Source organism: Haliotis cracherodii, unplaced genomic scaffold, assembly GCF_022045235.1.
Source record: "Haliotis cracherodii isolate W230 unplaced genomic scaffold, xgHalCrac1.p SCAF_5, whole genome shotgun sequence".
Lineage (NCBI taxonomy): Eukaryota > Metazoa > Mollusca > Gastropoda > Lepetellida > Haliotidae > Haliotis > Haliotis cracherodii.
Genome location: NW_027266308.1, coordinates 8,213,288 through 8,236,150, shown reverse-complemented (window position 1 = coordinate 8,236,150; position 22,863 = coordinate 8,213,288). Strand labels below are relative to the sequence as shown.

General features: G+C 45.1%; 2 protein-coding genes across 2 annotated transcripts in view; one reads left to right on the top strand and one right to left on the bottom strand.

The window, feature by feature from the left end:
• Window positions 1-2,656: 2,656 nt before the first annotated feature.
• LOC139443245 (protein ZNRD2-like) lies at window positions 2,657-11,855 on the bottom strand. The gene is made up of 4 exons (XM_071224217.1): window positions 11,782-11,855; window positions 9,732-9,892; window positions 6,733-6,817; window positions 2,657-3,165 (listed from the first exon to the last, which is right to left on the bottom strand). The coding sequence occupies exons 1-4, from the start codon at window positions 11,792-11,794 to the stop codon at window positions 2,789-2,791; spliced, it is 636 nt and encodes a 211-aa protein (XP_071080318.1). The 5' UTR covers window positions 11,795-11,855; the 3' UTR covers window positions 2,657-2,788.
• Window positions 11,856-13,390: 1,535 nt separating this feature from the next.
• Window positions 13,391-22,863, top strand: part of LOC139443303 (nuclear pore complex protein Nup133-like) — a 42,734-nt gene continuing 33,261 nt past the window's right edge. The window contains exons 1-8 of the mRNA XM_071224280.1: window positions 13,391-13,631; window positions 14,877-15,013; window positions 17,460-17,563; window positions 17,858-18,076; window positions 19,832-19,897; window positions 21,057-21,167; window positions 21,990-22,106; window positions 22,451-22,510. Of these exons, the coding sequence (XP_071080381.1) occupies window positions 13,501-13,631; window positions 14,877-15,013; window positions 17,460-17,563; window positions 17,858-18,076; window positions 19,832-19,897; window positions 21,057-21,167; window positions 21,990-22,106; window positions 22,451-22,510 (945 nt within the window). The 5' untranslated portion in view covers window positions 13,391-13,500. The remainder of the gene's footprint in view (window positions 13,632-14,876; window positions 15,014-17,459; window positions 17,564-17,857; window positions 18,077-19,831; window positions 19,898-21,056; window positions 21,168-21,989; window positions 22,107-22,450; window positions 22,511-22,863) is intronic.

Genomic DNA, 22,863 nt, shown 5'->3' with positions numbered 1-22,863 from the left:
CAGACGACAGATGATGAGCAATTATGTCTCTGGGGTAAGACTGTACACTAAGACAGCCAGTTCACAGATGATGGACAGTTGTGTCTCTTGGGTAAGACTGCACACAAAGACAGCCAGTTCACAGATGATGGGCAGTTGTGTGTCTAGGGTAAAGCTCCACACAAAGGCAGCCAGGTGACAGATGATGAGCAATTATGTCTCTGGGGTAAGACTGTACACTAAGACAGCCAGGTCACATATGATCAAGATTTGTGTCTCTGGGGTAAGACTGTACACTAAGACAGCCAGGTCACAGATGATCAGGATTTGTGTCTCTGGGGTAAGACTGTACACCAAGACAGCCAGGTCACAGATGATCAGGATTTGTGTCTCTGGGGTAAGACTGTACACTAAGACAGCCAGGTCACAGCTGGCAGTGGGTGATAATACCAGCTACATGTGTCATTCCATGTGGTCAGACATACGTGTATCCAATGGGTAGTGGAACTGATGGGACAAACCATCTAAAACACATGCAAGTGAGGTCACCTTGCGGAAACTATTGAATTTAAGCGACATACATTCATGTGATGCCTGCTGCCCAATAAACCCATTGTTTGAAATTCCTTAAAAAACTATACAGGTTTGGCAATTTGTGAGTGATTCTGTAGACAAACATGGTTGCAAATTCTTTGGCACATAGAATACATCGAGCGACTCACTCTGGTTTTGTATTCTTGTGCAGTTTGGAAGTTAATGCAGTGAATGAACCAATGCCTTAAAAATTGATTATGTAAGAATATTATATGATTGTTTGTTTGCCACTGCACTCAGCAATATTCCAACTATATGACAGCGGTCTGTAAATAATCGAGTTTGGACCAGACAATCCTGTGATTCACGATATTATAAGATAAAGACTTTCTGCATTGTCTAAGGTGTCATAATTCTCATTGCATAGTTATGTGCCTTGGGCATGCCAGAAACCTATCACTGTGGGATTGATTGGTTGTTTGTAGTTTAACACTGCACTCAGCAATATTATAGCTAATATTACAGCGGTCTGTAAATAATCGAGTCTGGACCAGACAATCCAGTGATTGATATTATGAGCATTGATCCACGCAATTGGGAAACGATGACATGCATCAGCCAAGTCAGCGAGCCTGACCACCCGATCCAGTTAGTCACCTCTTACGACAAGCAGTAGCCACTTGGGTTCGAATCCTGGTTCACACGAATTATGTCCTCGGTTTCTCAGCACCATACCTGTGTTTCACGAAAGTAGTAGACGTCTGAGATGTACATCACTTCAGGCTTTCCTCCACATTAAGCTGACACGCAGAGATATAACTTGAATACTGCTCAAAGCAGCTTTAAACCAAACTCACACTCACTTCTGCATCATGTTCGCGTATTACAATTTTTACTCCTATCAATTTACGACATTCTCACACTCCGCCAACACCTCTTTGTCTGCCCTCACCTGTTGCAGTGCACCACCTCTCAAGTTAATCAAGAGCTGCGGAGCAACGTCCCCGCCATCTTCCCGAGGCAAGAGAGGAAACTAACTTAAAACTGGACTCATATAGTCAGTTAACTCTCTTGCCTCGGGAAGATGCGTACCCACCAACGTTTCCTACACACATGTAGTCCCAAGTGAAAGTTAAATGGGGTTTCAAGGTCGCGTCCAAGATTATTGCATTTATATACCAAAGTACATGCACGTGTGTGTGTCTGCCTGTGTGTGTCTGTGTGTCTGCCTGTGTGTGTCTGCCTGTGTGTGTCTGCTTAAGCTTGTACTAAAGTACTCACGAAAATGAAAAAAAAAACGGATTTTGTTTATCTCAGATTTTAAATAAATGCAGTTAATATACAACATATATAAATATTCAAACAACTCAATTAGTACTAATTGGGCCTTGGCCTATGACACCTTGACGACAGGTGAAAACCGGTGCTTGAAACCCACGTGCATGTGATTTGTCAGTGGTTAGTGATTTGTGAGTGGCATTGTGGGGAAGTGAATCATCGTCAAAATATCAGAACGTAAAAGTAACATATTCCCTTCTCAAACAACAACTTACATGCCATTATTATTATTATGTACTTAAACATAGCTGTTATTTTTATTGTTGATTTCATAACCTTTTTCAAGGCTAATTTGCATAATGCTTAAAGCCTGTTTCTGCCATGTCAATTTGGACTTAGTTTCATTTTTGAATGTTGAAAGTGCCTACAAATTACCTCCTGTAAAGTACATATTGTATTGAGCACTGAGATAAAACTAGCAAATCCAGACTAGTACTTTTCCAGTTGTTTTGTTATTTCGCATTTACATCTATGTAATGCTTTGTGTCGATTATTAAATCCAGCAAAACAGGTTTTTTTACATTTCCATGCGTACTTTTTTTTTTTTTTTTTTTTAGTCTAGACTGATGCCGATTTTATAGTGCTAGCCCACTGAGTTACCATGCAGCAGTTTAACATAAATACCACACTCAGACAGTATACTGACTCCAGGCCGACCTTCTGCTCTCTGGGCGGATGCTCTACCACTAGACTAGGCAGTGGTGTAGTTCCAAATAATACATCCAACATCAGAGAATAAGAAAAGAAAAACAATGTTTTCAGTGTTATGTTTTTAATGTTTGATTTACATAAAAAACAAGCCATTGTACCTATTCTGGTCACAAGGTACCTAATGATCCACACACCAAAGTCTTCTGGTGTCTCAAATCTCAAATCTCAGTCTCAAATGGATAATATCACATTTATGGAAAGGAATATGACTATGTACAATCTCTACTCAAGTCCCCACACACTGCAAGCTGTGGATTGCATCAGCACAGTGTTTGATAAGTTGACACAACTGTATGCTATATTCAACACTGCTAGTCTGTTGTAGCTCCTTGGACGCCCATGCCAGCTTTCTGTGCAGAATGTCAACAGATTCTGGTACGACAGGGGAGATAACTGCTTGCATACCACTAGTAAGCCTGAGAGTACTTGGAACTGTGGATGTCACAGAGTCGTGACTGTGGGTGGTAGGGGTGGGGTGAGTAGCGGGAGTGGCACCTGGGCCTGATGGTGGCGCTGACTGTTCTACAGATTCCTCTCCGACTAGTCTCTCAGATGAAAGCTGTTGTTCTCGCACTTGTGACAGAGCCGCTGCTTGGTTTCTCACTGGAATACACAGGAAGACACAGACTGTCACAGAAGCCTCTACTTAATGAGGGGAGCACGGGTGGCCCAGTCGTCTAAGGCACCGTGATTCGCTGTGCAGAGTTGCGTCCCTTAGGTTTGTCAGCACCATACCCGTGCTCGTGGGTTTCACCGAAGTGGTAAATGTCTGAGACCTGCATCACTTCGGGCTTTCCTCCCACATTAAGCTGACACGCTGCGATATAACTGTAATACTGTTAAAAGCGGCATTAAACCCAACTCACTCACTCATTCTACTTAATGACGTAGCTACTTAATGACGCCCTGTATCTGAAACCACCCACCCTGGAACTGCAACCACCCACAACCTGTATCTGCAAACACCCACCCTGGAAATGCAACCACCCACACCCAGGATCTGCAACCATTCACACCCTGTATCTGCAACCACCCACCCTGGATCTGCAACAACCCACCCTGGATCTGCAGCCACCCACACCCTGGATCTGCAACCACCCATCCTGGATCTGGAACCACCCACCCTTGATCTGCAACAACCCACCCTTGATCTGCAACAACCCACCCTGGATCTGCAACCACCCACACCCTGGATCTGCAGCCACCCACACCCTGGATCAGCAACCACCCACCCTGGATCTGCAACAACCCACACCCTGGACCTGCATCCACCCACCCTTGATCTGCAACCACCCACCCTTGATCTGCAACCACCCACACCCTGGATCTGCAACCACCTACCCTGGATCTGCAACAACCCATCCTGGATCTGCAACAACCACCCTGGATCTGCAACAACCCACCCTGGATCTGCAACCACCCACACCCTGGATCTGCAACCAGCTACCCTGGATCTGCAACCACCCACACCCTGGATCTGCAACCACCCATCCTGGATCTGCAACAACCCACACCCTGGATCTGCAACCACACATCCTGGATCTGCAACCACCCACACCCTGGATCTGCAACCAGCTACCCTGGATCTGCAACCACCCACACCCTGGATCTGCAACCACCCATCCTGCATCTGCAACAACCCACCCTGGATCTGCAACAACCCACACCCTGGATCTGCAACCACCCACACCCTGGATCTGCAACAACCACCCTGGATCTGCAACCAGCTACCCTGGATCTGCAACCACCCAATCCCTGGATCTGCAACCACCCATCCTGGATCTGCAACCAGCTACCCTGGATCTGCAACCACCCACACCCTGGATCTGCAACCACCCATCCTGCATCTGCAACAACCCACCCTGGATCTGCAACAACCCACACCCTGGATCTGCAACCACCCACACCCTGGATCTGCAACAACCACCCTGGATCTGCAACCACCCACACCCTGGATCTGCAGCCACACACACCCTGGATCAGCAACCACCCACCCTGGATCTGCAACCACCCACACCCTGGATCTGCAACCACACATCCTGGATCTGCAACCACCCACACCCTGGATCTGCAACCAGCTACCCTGGATCTGCAACCACCCACACCCTGGATCTGCAACCACCCATCCTGCATCTGCAACAACCCACCCTGGATCTGCAACAACCCACACCCTGGATCTGCAACCACCCACACCCTGGATCTGCAACAACCACCCTGGATCTGCAACCAGCTACCCTGGATCTGCAACCACCCAATCCCTGGATCTGCAACCACCCATCCTGGATCTGCAACCAGCTACCCTGGATCTGCAACCACCCACACCCTGGATCTGCAACCACCCATCCTGCATCTGCAACAACCCACCCTGGATCTGCAACAACCCACACCCTGGATCTGCAACCACCCACACCCTGGATCTGCAACAACCACCCTGGATCTGCAACCACCCACACCCTGGATCTGCAGCCACACACACCCTGGATCAGCAACCACCCACCCTGGATCTGCAACCACCCACACCCTGGATCTGCAACCACCCACGCCCTGGATCTGCAACAACCACCCTGAATCTGCAACCACCCACACCCTGGATCTGCAACAACCACCCTGGATCTGCAACCACCCACACCCTGGACCTGCATCCACCCACCCTTGATCTGCAACCACCCACCCTTGATCTGCAACCACCCACACCCTGGATCTGCAACCACCTACCCTGGATCTGCAACAACCCACCCTGGATCTGCAACAACCCACCCTGGATCTGCAACCAGCTACCCTGGATCTGCAACCACCCACAACCTGGATCTGCAACCATCCACCCTGGATCTGCAACCACCCACACCCTGGATCTGCAACCACCCACCCTGGATCTGCAACAACCCACACCCTGGATCTGCAACCACCCACCCTGGATCTGCAACCACCCACACCCTGGATCTGCAACCACCCACCCTGGATCTGCAACCACCCACCCTGGATCTGCAACAACCCACAACCTGGATCTGCAACAACCACCCTGGATCTGCAACCACCCACACCCTGGATCTGCAGCCACACACACCCTGGATCAGCAACCACCCACCCTGGATCTGTAACCACCCACACCCTGGATCTGCAACCACCCACGCCCTGGATCTGCAACAACCACCCTGAATCTGCAACCACCCACACCCTGGATCTGCAACAACCACCCTGGATCTGCAACCACCCACACCCTGGACCTGCATCCACCAACCCTTGATCTGCAACCACCCCCCCTTGATCTGCAACCACCCACACCCTGGATCTGCAACCACCTACCCTGGATCTGCAACAACCCACCCTGGATCTGCAACAACCCACCCTGGATCTGCAACCAGCTACCCTGGATCTGCAACCACCCACACCCTGGATCTGCAACCATCCACCCTGGATCTGCAACCACCCACACCCTGGATCTGCAACCACCCACCCTGGATCTGCAACAACCCACAACCTGGATCTGCAACCACCCACCCTGGATCTGCAACAACCCACCCTGGATCTGCAACCACCCACACCCTGGATCTGCAACCACCCACACCCTGGATCTGCAACAACCACCCTGGATCTGCAACCACCCACACCCTGGATCTGCAACAACCACCCTGGATCTGCAACCACCCACACCCTGGACCTGCATCCACCCACCCTTGATCTGCAACCACCCACCCTTGATCTGCAACCACCCACACCCTGGATCTGCAACCACCTACCCTGGATCTGCAACCACCCATCCTGGATCTGCAACCACCCACCCTGGATCTGCAACAACCCTGGATCTGCAACAACCCACACCCTGGATCTGCAACCACCCACACCCTTGATCTGCAACCACCCACACCCTGGATCTGCAACAACCCACACCCTGGATCTGCAACAACCCACCCTGGATCTGCAACCACCCATCCTGGATCTGCAACCACCCACAACCTGGATCTGCAACCACCTACCCTGGATCTGCAACCACCCACAACCTGGATCTGCAACAACCCACACCCTGGATCTGCAACAACCCACACCCTGGATCTGCAACAACCCACACCCTGGATCTGCAACAACCCCACCCACAATGGATCTGCCAGTAGGTAAGTTTAATAATGTAATGTATCTCTTACCAAAAGCATGTTGACCGTCACTGTTACATACCTGGGTTGTCTTTATCAGCATCCGAGTCCAGCTCGCTGCAGGCAATGCAGTAGTTGCTGCCCTGCTTGTCCTGCAGGAGGATAGTCTGGAAGGATCAGCGGAACACACACGTTGAGGTGGGAATATCATAGGCTGATGTATGTTTGTTGTTTAACGCTGCACTCATCAACATTCCAGCTATATGATGGCAGTCTGTAAATTATCGAGTCTGAACCAGACAATCAGTGATAGTTTGTTTGTTTGTTGTTTAACGCTGGACTCAGCAATATTCCAGCTATATGACGGAGGTCTGTAAAATAATCGAGTCTGGACCAGACAATCCAATGATTGTCATAATCAGCATCGATCCACGCAATTGGGATTGATGACATGTTTCAACCAAGTCAGCGAGCCTGACCACCCGATCCTGTTAGTCGCCTTTTACGACAAGTATCGGTTGCTGAAGACCTATTCTACCGGGGAATCTTCACGGGTCCAGACGTATTAATAATCCAGTGATTGACATCATGAGCATCAATCCACGCAATTGGGATCGATGACATGCATCAACCAAGTCAGCGAGCCCAACCACCTGATCCCGTTTGTCGCCTCTTATGGACAAGCACAGTCGCATATTACGGCAAGAATGGGTTGCTGAAGACCTATTCTACCTCGGATCTTCACGGGTCAAGAGGCTGATGTACGTAGATAGGAAACGATTCACTATAGCTTGTTATGTTGAAGTATAACCAGGATACCTTAAGTTGATGTAAGAGATTAAAATTTACATTAGGCATACATGTTAGAACTGAATAATGATAATTTAGGAATGTAAGGGAACGGTCATATATAAATTTAGGAATGTAAGGGAACAGTCATATATAAATTTAGGAATGTAAGGGAACGGTCATATATAAATTTAGGAATGTAAGGGAACGGTCATATATAAATTTAGGAATGTAAGGGAACGGTCATATATAGATTTAGGAATGTAAGGGAATGGTCATATATAAATTCAGGAATGTAAGGGAACGGTCATATATAAATTCAGGAATGTAAGGGAACGGTCATATATAAATTTAGGGGTGGTCAGAGGAAATCAGGGGAGGGTCACAAAAATATATGACAGTCTCTAGGGGAGGTTTATAAATAAAATACACATATTTGGAAAGAGGCATGTTAAAAATGAACATTTCATGATAAAATTTAAGATAATGATGTGAATGGAGCGTGGAAAAAGGCCCTCCCAACCGACCATTGGAACGTCCTCTCCATTTTTATTGAATCAGTTTTCATGAGTTTATTAGTTTCATTTTTGGTTTCGAAGTGCCAGAAGTAACTACAGACTGTAGTTGGTATTTCACCTGTTCGTACCGCTGGATTCTGTTCCAAATGTGTATTCCACTAGGTTCTTCATTTTTTTCTCTAAATCTGTTTTGTATTTTGATAATTCTTCTCACGTTTCGGTATCAATAACTTTGAAAATGTTCTCTTATCTTATGTTCTAGATCATATATTTTTGTTTCCAACTGTTTTGTATTTTCTAGTTTTCTCTTTGTTAGTTTCAATGCTGCATCCTTTATATCTTACACACTTACCCCACAGATACACACTTACCCCACAGGCACACACACTTACCCCACAGGTACACACACTTACCCCACAGGCACACACACTTACCCCACAGGTACACACACTTACCCCACAGGCACATACACTTACCCCACAGGTACACACACTTACCCCACAGGCACACACACTTACCCCACAGGCACACAGACTTACCCCACAGGTACACACACTTACCCCACAGGCACACAGACTTACCCCACAGGTACACACACTTACCCCACAGGCACACACACTTACCCCACAGATACACACACTTACCCCACAGGCACACACACTTACCCCACAGGCACACACACTTACCCCACAGGCACACAGACTTACCCCACAGGTACACACACTTACCCCACAGGCACACACACTTACCCCACAGGCACACACACTTACCCCACAGGCACACAGACTTACCCCACAGATACACACACTTACCCCACAGGCACACACACTTACCCCACAGGCACACACACTTACCCCACAGGCACACACACTTACCCCACAGGCACACAGACTTACCCCACAGGCACACACACTTACCCCACAGGCACACACACTTACCCCACAGGCACACACACTTACCCCACAGGCACACAGACTTACCCCACAGGTACACACACTTACCCCACAGGCACATACACTTACCCCACAGGTACACACACTTACCCCACAGGCACACACACTTACCCCACAGGCACACACACTTACCCCACAGGTACATACACTTACCCCACAGGTACACACACTTACCCCACAGGCACACACACTTACCCCACAGGCACACACACTTACCCCACAGGCACATACACTTACCCCACAGGTACACACACTTACCCCACAGGCACACACACTTACCCCACAGGCACACACACTTACCCCACAGGTACATACACTTACCCCACAGGTACACACACTTACCCCACAGGCACACACACTTACCCCACAGGCACACACACTTACCCCACAGGTACATACACTTACCCCACAGGTACACACACTTTCCCCACAGGCACACACACTTACCCCACAGGTACACACACTTACCCCACAGGTACACACTTACCCCACAGGCACACACACTTACCCCACAGGTACACACACTTACCCCACAGGCACACAGACTTACCCCACAGGCACACACGCTTACCCCACAGGCACACACACTTACCCCACAGGCACACACACTTACCCCACAGGCACACACACTTACCCCACAGGTACACACACTTATCCCACAGGTACACACACTTACCCCACAGGCACACACACTTACCCCACAGATACACACTTACCCCACAGGCACACACACTTACCCCACAGGTACACACACTTACCCCACAGGCACACACACTTACCCCACAGGCACACACACTTACCCCACAGGCACACACACTTACCCCACAGGTACACACAGTTCCCAGCATCTTGTAGCCCTTCAGTAAGTAGTCCCCCATGCGCTGACTGATCTTGTTGTCTCGCTCACGGCGAGCTCGAATTATCTTCATCTCAGCTTCAGAAGGAGGCTTCCATTCATAGTCACTGTCTTCATGTATATCACCTAGAAACACAAATCTCAAAAACTATTAGACTGTATAATCTAGTATATAAGCAAATATGTTTGTGTAAGACACAAACTGAATAAAAACACACTATCAAATAAATATGTATGTACCCACTGTCTACTCTTCAGCATACACCAAATAACCGTGTCTGAACCAGACAATCCAGTGATTGACATCATGAGCATCAAGCCACACAATTCGAGAATTGGGATACAATGACATGCATCAACCAAGTCAGCGAGTCTGACCACCCGATCCTGTGAGTCGCCTCTTACAATCATAGTCACCTCTTACCATGCTTACGACAGAGCATAGGTTGCTGAAGACCTATTCTCAACCCGGATCTTCACGGGTCGAAATTACTGGTACCCTTATTATATATTTTACACTGATACATCATTGTCAATGTCCTTATGGAATATCCTGCACATGTGTGTGTCATCATAAACCCGATGCTCCGCTTAGTATATAAATTTTCAGGTTGCTTTATTAAAGACTGATCTATGAGTGAGTGAGTGAGTTGGGTTTAACGCTGCCTTGAACAGTATTCCAGTTACCGGTATATCACGGTGTGTCAGCTTTATGTGGGAGGAAAGCTCGAAGCGATGCAGGTCTCAAGACGTTTACCACTTTGATGAAACCCACGAGCATGGGTGTGGTGCTGACAAACCTAGAAACATAATTGGGGAGAACCGGGATTCCAACCCACAATCAGAGGTTTCTGGCGTGCCCAAGGGACGCAACTCTGCACAGCGAATCGCAGCGCCTTAATCGACTGGGCCACCATGCCCCGACTGATCTATGAGTCAGTGAAGGTCGATTAACCGTTTAATATATTGCCAAGGTTAGAACTTAATGCTATCCCGCTAGCCCAGGGCTAGTACAAATTCCAGCAGGCTAGTACAAATTTCCAAATTTCCCCATTGTTTTAAAATTACAATGGCATTTTATCTCTACCCGAGCTAGTAAAGATTTTGAGTTTAGTTCTAACCCTGGCCTACAGGTACCCCTGTGCAGATCAGGTCAAGAATTGCTCTTCAGCAACCAATGCTGGGGGTAAAAGTCGACTAACGAGATCCGGTTGTCAGGCTCACTGAGCTGGTTGATGCATGTCATTATATCCCATTTGCGTAGATTGATGCTCATGATGTCAATCACTAAATTGTCTGGTTTAACAACAAACAGCCACCTGTATATAACTGCGACTGGGCCATGCAAAACCAGTGATTGACATCAAGAGCAATGATCAACGACGACGGAGTATGATCATACGCAATCTGCCAATCACTGATCCTGACCTCCAGATCCTCGTGATTGTACAGCCATTTCCACAAGGGCTGGGATGGGTAACCCGGGTACCCGGGTCGGGTGGGTACTGAGTAGGGCCGGGTACCCACAGGATTACCCGGACCTGTAAAATATTGTTTAATGACAAAAATTATCTAGAATTCTATTGTTACACTACAAGTCACTAATGTTAGCATTTCTTTCTGACTAAGCACCCATTCCTTTTAACCTCATTCAACTTCAGTGTATGAATGACCAGATGTTTAATACATGTATCTAAATACGTTTTGCCAGGGCTATGCTAAAAACGTTCCCAATCGGACATTTTGAGACATCTCCTGAGACCTACAGTGGGTACCAGTGTAGGGTCGGGTAATAGGGGGTTGGGTACCCGGGTAGTAAATTTGGACTCGTCCCAGCCCTAATTACCAATCTGGAATGCCTCCACCGGCAACAGACCCCGACGTTCTCCAGGGTAGACTCGTCGAATTTCGCAGAAAATGAGTATAATTCTTCACATAATCAGCACTGAATGGGGTATATATATTTATAAGAAACAGGGTAATGGAAAATTAACAGAAATACAAATAAAATTTACCAAATTGTTCCATGATTCCGATATACCGAATTTAGTTACAGCTTGCAACATGAATGTTCAAGACGCCATGCTTGTATCGTATACAATCTAAAACAGCCCATAGAGAAAACGGATCTCAGTGGATATTGTCAAAACGGCTAGGTTTGTAGAAAACCCGATCAACATTGTAAAGAGTGAAAGAAAGTAGGGCTGGGACGGGTCCAAATTTACTACCCGGGTACCCACTCCCCTACTACCCGACCCTACCCGGGTACCCGCTGTAGTTCTCAAAAGGTAGGTACAAACTGTCCAATTGGAAAAAAAACAGCCAGAAGGAATGGGCGTAGTGGTCAGAAAGAACTGCGAAAATTAGTAACTTGTTGTTGAAACATAGAGTTCTAGATAATATTTGTCATTAAACAATTTATCACGTGACTAACCACGGGTCCGGGTAGTCCTGTGGGAACCCGAATACTTCACAGTATCCATCCGACCCAAGTACCCGAGTTACCCGTCCCAGCCCTTAAAGAAACTAAGACTTTCTTGAGTTGTGTTGAACAATAATCATAAGTACAACTAAGAAAAACATTTCACTTTACTTAGACAATATTTGAAGAAATGGTTGAGAAATATGAATATGTTTATTGTACAATATAAGATAGTTACGCGATAAATCGCAAAGAACAATGAAGAACTAAGTGTGGTTATTTCTTCATTGTTCTTTGCGATTTATCGCGTAGCTATCATATATTTCACGATAAAACATTGTTCTATCATGACATTTCTGGAGATTCGAATACGCGCTCGCAACTTGATGACATCATATATTGGACGACGCTATTTTTAAAAGGGGTGTGTGTCTAGTAAGTTGTTCCCCATAGATATAGCCGGGCTACGGAGATAAACATAATGGCCGAACAATCGCATCCAAAAGTGAGAGAGATATGACAATCGATATTGGAAGGAAAGGTACAGATAATCGACGTGAGGATTGTGAGAAACTTCACCCACCTGTTCGTAAAATGGACTTGTCCGTCATTGCCCAGGTACGATTCTATTCAGGGAGTCATCATTATTAAAATTAAGGTAACTATTTTAAAGCGTGTACATTTTATCAAGATCCTTAGACGTTGTACATTATGTTGATATCCCATATATAGGAAATAAACCTAAGAAAAGTTGAATTTTATTCTTACAAATCAAAATTGAATTTTTAAGTGAAATTATTTGCAATTATTCTCAAAGAACTTTATACTTACATGTGAAGGTATAATTTTAAAAACTGGTGTGCACATTTTGCGTAATTCCGTCCGTTTTATGAAAATATTATTTCTTTTATTTGGCTCAGTGCGGGTTTTGATAAAAGACGCGACACATCAAACTCCTCGCAGCGATATCCCTGTGTCACGCGCTGAAAAGGAGCTTGGCTACAAAAACGAAGCCACATACAATCATGAAATATTGAGCATTATGTTTACAGAAATATAAATCATGCTGCAATGTCTAAATACAGAATTCTAATTGATTTGCAAATGAATGGAACCTTGATGTATAACATTGGCGGCTTAATACGTGTTCATGCCAATTATTAATTTTCATTGCTGTAGGCGATTTTCCCGGTACCGGAAGAGATATTTTCATACAAACACGCGGGAGTTGAAACAAATTGAAAGTTGGTACTTGTTTCCTTAAAAACATTTGGAGGTGTCTGTCTATCCGTTTATCGGATTTGTAGGTAACATGTTCACACCACGTCCGACTGGTACCCGTGCCAGAGCGTCGCCGTTCACACCAGGATCACAACGTGCCTCTCAAACTAAACGCTCATCGGGTGTGTTTACCCCGCAGAGTCGTCGACTGTCTTCGTTAAGGTACGGCATATTTAATACTCGACCCACTCTATTGTGATGTACATGTATAATTTTATAAGATATGAACTAGCATATGTTTAATATTTCTGTGAAATTAATTTATGTTCGGGATATGAATTTGGCCGATTCATTTATTCCTCCTTCTATGGGTTATCAGTTTTCGCGCATGTACAAATTGCCAACGTATCAGTAATGCTGAATGTCTGCAATTGTTACATGCGTTTTTTTGGGATGTGATTATAGAAACTGGTAATATCCAATAGTGTCATTACCAAATCTAGTAAAATCCCAAGAAAAAATGGTCAGTATACATAGTATAAAAAATACATATTGATGTATCTATCAGTAGAGGACGTAACGTGTACGCGAGACGGCCACCTGAGAGGAGTCACTCGTATGCGTGACGGCCTGTCAGTGGACCATGGATTTCTGCTTGTTCTGCATGTTGCACAAATATGTCACTACAAGCGTTATTTGTGAAAATAATAAAACAAAATTAAGTACAGTTATTGATCATTATACTAGTTATCGAATGACATGTAAAAAATGTCATAAGAAAAATAATAAACGGTCAAATTGGGATAAAAATGTGCAAAAATCAAGCAAAATGTTCAGTTTTTGACAGCGATTTTCTCCTATGTACATATTTTTCCGTCTCGCGTACAAGTGACTGGTCGACAAGCCGATAAAGGGAGGTAACCGATGCCCGACTAAAATGTTCAATCGGAACATCCGTCTTGTTACACTAAATGTGTCTGTATCAGAATGGTACGTATAATATGCACGATATTTATGTAGCACATAGTTTCGTGCTTAGAACAAGGAGGAAATGTATTTTTGATCCCGTATTAGGAAAACAATATTGCAGTGAGTAATATATTTTTAGGTGGAAGTAAAATTGTTGGAAAACACGGCAAAGATACTGCCTATTTCCAAACGACGTGCCTCAGATTTAATTTAGTTAGTACTGAAATATTATTACTGTGGCCATATATTCAACGGCACATTATCTTCTTGTAATTGGGGTATTTATTCAAGCACCGAAATACATATCTTAAAGAAAATTAGATTATTGACCATGTATACTAGAAGGTTTAAACCTTGTATACAACAAGACTGAAGGCTGAAGTCTGTTTTTCTTCCATTTTTAACATCTTCATATTCCTGTGGTTCCAGACAATTGCATGTTGGCAGTGAATACTTATGTCTGTCTAATGATAGTAAATGTTGTGTTATTATTTTCAGAAGCCACACCCCTTCAAAATCCAACCGATCTCTCCAGACATCGCAGATAGTTGATGATGTCAGCTCACAACACCGTGTTGAGAGTTTTGGCGTACCTCTTCCTGTTCTGATCACAGAAGCTCTTACCCTGGCCGACAGTGAGTGAGAAGGAAATTACCAACTCTGAAATGATTCTTCTGAATGTCAAGTTTGATAATATGATATGTTTGTTTGTTGTTTAATGCCGCATTCAGAGCAATATTCCAGCCATATGACAGCGGTCTGTAAGTAATCGAGTCTGGACCAGACAATCCAGTGATTTATATCTCATCAGTGTCTGAAACTCAGCAGAGTAAACTGAGAGCCTTGAGGCGCCCGCACATTTAAAAAACAGTTAAAATGTAGGCCCAGTGGAAAAGCTGTAGGTCCAAACATATTAACTGAAGCAGGGAGTCATACTCTCGTATGTCCCAGAGACTCGGTGGTGATAGATCGCCTCTTATGACAAGCATAGTTGCCTTTTATGGCAAGCATGGGTTGCTGAAGACCTATTCTGCCCAGGATCATTACATATTATCATGTACATTGCCATGCAGGCTTCGAGTATTAGTGTGTCAGTAGCACTGTTTAAGTATGTTCCTGATCATGCTGATGCCTGAACATGATTAAGGGCACACATGAAAACTTAGAAGTCACATTTTTTAATATGCATTGTGATGATGATAAGCTGGTGAAAAGTTTTCTTTTGCAAAAATAATCTGGGAAAACAAAACAAGCTTACGAACAACCTTATTGAACAGTATGATGAGATGAATCAGAAACTAAACCTGGAGATCATTCACCATGTTCAGAAAAGGAATAGGATGTCAATGAAACTGCATACTTTCTAAATTACGCCTGCTTAGCCATGTTAACTAGCTCATGATAAAATGACTTCAACAAGTTTTAAGATGGATCCAAATTTATTCTTCTTGATTGTTGTTTTTGGCACCCTTAAATTCCCCCAAAGTTTTATGTGTGGCTTGTACCACACTTGAAACAAACTATATCTCTGTCCCAAGCATGGTGGGGCAGTCGGGTAGCCTTGTGGTTTAAAGCGTTCGCTCGTCACGCCGAAGACCCGGGTTCGATTTCCGACATGGGTACAATGTGTGAAGCCCATTTCTGGTGTCCCCCAGCTATGATATTGCTGGAATATTGCTAAAAGCGGCATAAAACCAAACACACTCACTAACTCACCCCAAGCATGGTATTAGCAATCTAAATTTTGATATAATAATGTCATGAATATTTAATAATTAATTTTGTTAATCATGTTTATTGGTCCTCATTATAATGATGATATAGTGATTTTCAGGGCAAGTAAGACAGGTCACAGTGATTAAAATACTGACTCCAACTATATCATGTATGTCGACATTTTCTTGAAAACAACAAGCATGTGTTTCTTCTTTGGGCATGAGTGGCCAAGTGATTTCAGGCCAGACTTTGCGTGAAGTAGGAGATACAGATTCGTTTGCCAAATACTCAGATCAGTATTCGTCATAAATCATGCTTTACCTTACCTGACGCTACACAGTGCTTTTGCTTCCCTACCTAAAACAAACAGACAGTACTGGAACAGAGAGATAGTTGAAACAGACTATAGCCCATGCCCCAATACCCAGGAGTTATCTGCCTTGGCCTGTACTCCCTCATATTCTTCTCTGTCTGACTTCATCAGATGTGTGGGGGCACGGGTGGCCCAGTTGTCTAAGGCGCCGCGATTTGCTGTGCAGAGTTGCGTTCCTTGGACACACCAGAAACCTATGATTGTGGGTTCGAATCCCGGATCGCCCCGATTATGTTTCTAGGTTTGTCAGCACCATACTCGTGCCCGTGGGTTTCACCGAATTGGTAAACTTCTGAGACCTGCATCACTTCGGGCTTTCCTCCCACATGAAGCTGACACGCCGTGATATAACTAGAATACTGTTAAAAGCGGCGTTAAACCCAACTCACTCACTCACTCACTCATAGATCAGTCTTTAATAAAGCAACTTGTAAATTTATATACTAAACGGAGCAACTCACTTACTCACTCGTCAGATGTGTCCTATTGGAACAGTGTTCTTACGTTCTTCGTTTCTTGATGTTTTCTGTTGGTGTCCTTTCAGTATATCCTTCCTCTAACACATATATATACACACACACACACACACACACACACACACACACACACACACACACACTTCTTTGTGGTATATTTTTGCATTTCAGTGTGCGTCACTTTTCACATTTCATGCCATGGTCTCCATCTTGCTTATAACATGTTGTCTGCTTACGAGTTGTGATTTCTGTAAACGCCCCAAGTCGGGGAAAGACCCCCATCATCGTTGCCCATACTGTCGGCTGTTGTGTGAGTTTGACAATCGATCCTTTTAGGCAGCGAGCTAGCGGCTCCATCATGACCATCCTCGTCTGTCTAGGGCTTAAGTGGCAAATATGTACAACTTGCATCACTTTAGGCGCTCCTCCCATGGTAAGCCGACACGAGGTGATATAACTGACAGACTGATCAACAAAGTGTTATGCCCAACTTACGAACTCCTTTGCTTCTTGCAGGAAACACAGAGATCACAGTTAACGTAGACCCGTCAGGCTGGGCGTGGCTGGTTGGGGGACGCAAGCTGTTTGTCTGGAGATACAAGCAACACCCAGGGACTAGAGTGAGTGACGACCTATTTCACAAAGATGTAAAAATGTACATTTTGGGGGGGCCACGGGTGGCCCAGTTGTCTAAGGTGCGACAATTGGCCGTGGGTTCGAATCCTGTTTCTAGGTTTGTCTGCACCAAACCCGTTCTCATGGGTTTCACCAAAGTGGTAAACATCTGAGACCTACATAACATCGTGCTTTCCTACCACATCAAGCTGACATGCCGTGATATAACTGGAATACTGTTAAAAGCAGTGTTAAACCCAACTCACTCACTCACTCACTCACTGTTGATATGTTTTCAGGGTGTCCTGTGTAAAGAGCTGACCTTGCCCCCCAGTGACCTTGCCCACAGTGCGGAGAGGGTGTGTGTCATCCCCAGCGACAACCAGCCTGCAGCATGTGTGGCTGTATCCCCAGAGGGGGTGGTCCGGTACTGGCCCAACATTGCATACGAGTCCTCAACAGGCGAGGTCAGCGCTGAACTGAAGGGCGAGGAGTGTGCGTGTGTCATCAACTTTCAGGTAACATTCGCTCATCATGGGATGAATACGTACCAGAACAGCTTGGTGTACTGTAAATATAGAATACTAAACGAGCTCCCGTGTAATACCAATGTTATGAAACGAGTGAATAGTTCTGGTATCTGACGAACGAAAGCGAGTCAGATACCACAACTATTCACAAGTTTCATAAAATTGGTTTTACACGGGAGCGAGTTTAGTATTTTATTTATTACTGGCCATTTATAACGTTTTTAGAATTATACTGTTGAGTGTGAATAGGCTGACACCTACACGATCCACGGTATAATCGAACTGAGTTTAACACAGTAATACTTCAAATACGTCAAAAGTTGAAACGTATGAATTTAATACCATCCAACGGTCCACCTTTAGAATTCAGGCGTCCGTTCCACAAAATTATCGTAGCGTTAAGGTTATCCCAACTCATATACTTTAACTTAGACTAACGACTGTCGTTCGGCTACAATACGATCGCCTTGTGGAACGGGGCCTTGCACCTCAAAGTTTACAATCACGTCACAATACCTGATGACGTAATTTTTGGAATTTTGTTGCAAGATCCTACGGCGAAACAATGCCATGACGTCAACCTAGCAACAAGGTTGCTTGGGTCATCGAGTGTGCATAAGCTTCTCTCAGTGATCTATCATCTCCACACGCAATGTCGTTGAATAAGCCAAGGGATGTTGAGAGCTTTCAATATTTGTTCGTGAAACGTGTTCCGAGAGTACATAAGTACATACGTGTTTTGGTATTACACAATGTGTAATACAGCTGTATGTTTAAACGGGTGATCTCTTCACGGGCAAGTAATAATACGCTTTTCAAACGATATGTATTGCAATATTTCATCTGTGCTGGTGTATATGATTAACAATATATAACAAGTTTCGTTTCACCTAAAATCTCTGAGATTGATGGAAATGCAAGAGTGATTTTTCTCACATTTTTCTCCCACATGACAACATGCAACCCATGCTTGTTGTAAAAGGCGATTATGCTTGTCGAAAGAGACTACTAATGGCATAGGGTGGTCCAGCTTCCTGACTTGGTTCATGCATGTCATCGTATCTCAATTGGTATCTCAATTGCGTGGATTGATGCTCATGATGTCAATCACTTGATTGTCTGGTCCAGACTCGATTATTTACAGACCGCCGTCAAAAAGCTGGAATATTACTGAATATGTAGATGTTTTCAATGAAGCCGACAAGTTAGGCCAACTTTGATTTTGTATGGCTGTCATACCTTGCTGCTCCAGCTTTTTTGTAAATAATAATCATGTCTTAGATCTACTGGTCGTCATGGTAATGGTCACAAGAAAATGGTTTTCCCATGGCCAGGTGTGCAGGTTGACTGAAAGCTTCATGGAGTGAATTAAATTTTGTGTCTAACCTTTGATTCTTGTTTGTCTGAAGAAAGCCCTTGAGTAATGTTTCATAAATTACAACGAATATGAACATCAGTTTCATAATTCAATTGACTATGTATCCTAAATTAGATGCAGAACATTTAAAAGACTTCATAGATTTCATGTTTGTGTCCATCATATTGAAACCATGGCTATATACAGCAGGAATACTGCTGACTACAGTTTTGAGCGACCTCCTCTCTCTCTCACATGCATAACTATGGTTTATTACCTGAACTTTTAATTTCAATTTTGGCTATTATGTCTCTCAAGCTCTAAGAATGCCTACATAAATTCCTGACTGTCCACCATATTTTCACAATGTGTTTTCTTCCTAATAGCCGTTCGGATGTCTCCTGGCCACCACCACCAGCTCTCTCATATTGCTGACCACCACCCCTGGTCAGGTAAGTACACACATGCACATGCACATGCACATGCACACACGCACACACGCACACACGCACACACACAGCAGTCACCATGGTAACTAGCAGGAGTTCCCCTGTTAGCAAGGCCACAATGTGATAAACTGAATGGGCTGGCTATTGATTATGGATAAAATAAAAATAGGGGTTGGCTGGCCTAGTATGGCACTGTACCCGTCTCTGCTGTTGGCTGGCTGGCCTAGTATGACATGGTACCCGTCTCTGCTGATGGCTGGCTGGCCTAGTATGACATGGTTCTCGTCTCTGCTGTTGGCTGGCTGGCCTAGTATGACATGGTACCCGTCTCTGCTGTCAGCTGGCTGGCCTAGTATTGCACTGTACCCCTCTCTGCTGTCAGCTGGCTGGCCTAGTATTGCACTGTACCCCTCTCTGCTGTCAGCTGGCTGGCCTAGTATTGCACTGTACCCCTCTCTGCTGTCAGCTGGCTGGCCTAGTATTGCACTGTACCCCTCTCTGCTGTCAGCTGGCTGGCCTAGTATTGCACTGTACCCCTCTCTGCTGTCAGCTGGCTGGCCTCGTGTGACATTCTACCCCTTTCTGCTGTCAGCTGGCTGGCCTCGTGTGACATTCTACCCCTCTCTCCTGTCAGCTGGCTGGCCTAGTATTGTACTGTACCCCTCTCTGCTGTCAGCTGGCTGACCTAGTATGGTACTGTACCCCTCTCTGCTGTGAGCTGGCTGGCCTAGTATGGCACTGTACCCCTCTCTGCTGTCAGCTGGCTGACCTAGTATGGCACTGTACCCCTCTCTGCTGTCAGCTGGCTGACCTAGTATGGTACTGTACCCCTCTCTCCTGTCAGCTGGCTGGCCTAGTATGGCACTGTACCCCTCTCTGCTGTGAGCTGGCTGGCCTAGTATGGCACTGTACCCCTCTCTGCTGTCAGCTGGCTGACCTAGTATGGTACTGTACCCCTCTCCGCTGTGAGCTTTCACTGCATCACACCAGTCGACAGTTAGCAGTTACTTACACAGACCATTTCAACAGTATGTATGAAAAAAAAATATATTAAAAATACAATACCTCCCGCCAATGAATTAGAAATTTGTATAAAAATCTAAAAATTATTTATGGTGCTCTTCTTTAAGTTTCCAGTGCATGGAGAATGTTTTCATTGCAGAACACCATCATGTGTCAGCCTCTGAAGGCGGCCCAGGGGATGTTTGCTGGCATCGGGCGCAGGATGTCGTCTTTCATATTTGGAGCTTCTCCCATGCAGACAATGGGTGCTGTAAGTACTCAAATAGCCTGAAGTGTGATGATACCCTCTACTGACTCGAGAGATACTGTTTAACTTGTTACGTTTGTAGATGCAAACAAACCAGTTTTCAAAATTAAGTGGGGCCATTGGGGTTTGCAAGTAAACTCCTTAATTTCATTTTTCTAATATCAGTGTTATGACTGGGACCCATTCACTTTCATGATTAAGAGTGAGTGAGTGAGTGAGTGAGTTGGGTTTAACGTGGCTTTTAACATTATTCCAGTCATATCATGGCATGTCAGCTTAATGTGGGAAGCAAGCCCGAAGTATAGGTCTAGTTGTAGAGCGTCCGCCTGGAGAGTGGAAGGTCCGGGGTTCGATACCCCGGCTGCATCATACCAAAAGATGTTAAAAGATGGTACTTGTTGTTACCTTGTCTGGATCTCGGCTAAAACAAGGACTGGTCAGCTTGGAGTCAGTATCCTGTGTCTGAGTGGGTATTCATGTTAAACTGCAGCATGATATCTCAGTGGGCTAGCACTATAAATCGGCATCAGTCCGGACTAGTACAAGCAGCCACACAAACACACACATACACATACACATGTGCATGCACGTCGCTATATAAGTGCAATAATCTTGGATGCGACGTTAAACCCCATTTCACCTCACCTCACCTCAAACTGGAAACTTTGGTCTTGGATATTTCCACACCAGGATCGAAGCAGGAAGAAGTGCATAGTGTGAGATAGAAAAAGTATAAAAATACAATTTATTGTAAAATTTAAATATGTGTAAGATGATGTCCCCAGTTGGTGTTACAGTTGAATACGACCATCTGTTTCGTCACAGCCTTTCCAAGCTATTGTCCCTGGTGATGAAGATGAGGAGGAGATGAGTCGACCGTTCTTCGTCCTGTCGGGAACACACGTACAGAAGTGGGAGATCTCCAACTCGGGCCCAGAGAAGGTTGGTTCCAGACATCTCACTGCTCTTGTTGCCATGGGTTACTGGAACAGCTCTGGTCTAATGTGCAGCTTGCCTTTGTTGAATCAGTGATAGAATAGAGGAAACTACTTCAGTTAAAAAAACTGATAAATAACAGTATTTGTTTTACGAAAGTCCTAACAAATCATAAGCATTTGATCTCAGAAAAGTAAGACCTCTTAGGGTAAAATTTAAAGGTAAATTTTATGAGAGTGTTTTCTAGTGTACAGTGTAAACAACTAATGCTAAGTGAAGGGATCATAAGTAAAAAGATTTAGCTTTGTAAACATGGATGTTTCACTGTAATTTTCTTTCTCGTCATGCAGCTTCTCTACCAAGTGGATGTGGACAGACTGTTCAGAGAGACGCTGGCACGCAGAACCTGGGTGAGTAGGTATTGTTCAGAGAGACGCTGGCACACAGAACCTGGGTGTGTAGGTATTGTTCAGAGAGACGCTGGCACGCAGAACCTGGGTGAGTAGGTATTGTTCAGAGAGACATTGACACGCAGAACCTGGGTGAGTAGGTATTGTTCAGAGAGACGCTGGCACACAGAACCTGCGTTTGTAGGTATTGTTCAGAGAGACGCAGGCACGCAGAACCTGGGTGATTAGGTATTGTTCAGAGAGACGCTGGCACACAGAACCTGGGTGATTAGGTATTGTTCAGAGAGACGCTGGCACACAGAACCTGCGTTTGTAGGTATTGTTCAGAGAGACGCAGGCACGCAGAACCTGGG

Excerpts from the sequence above, each read along its gene's own strand:
- LOC139443245 (XM_071224217.1), bottom strand. Across the intron at positions 6,818-9,731 it reads GAACTGTGTGTACCTGTGGG|ACTATCCTCCTGCAGGACAA; the intron begins GTAAGTGTGTGT and ends TGATCCTTCCAG. Across the intron at positions 3,166-6,732 it reads TGCTGATAAAGACAACCCAG|TGAGAAACCAAGCAGCGGCT; the intron begins GTATGTAACAGT and ends TGTGTATTCCAG.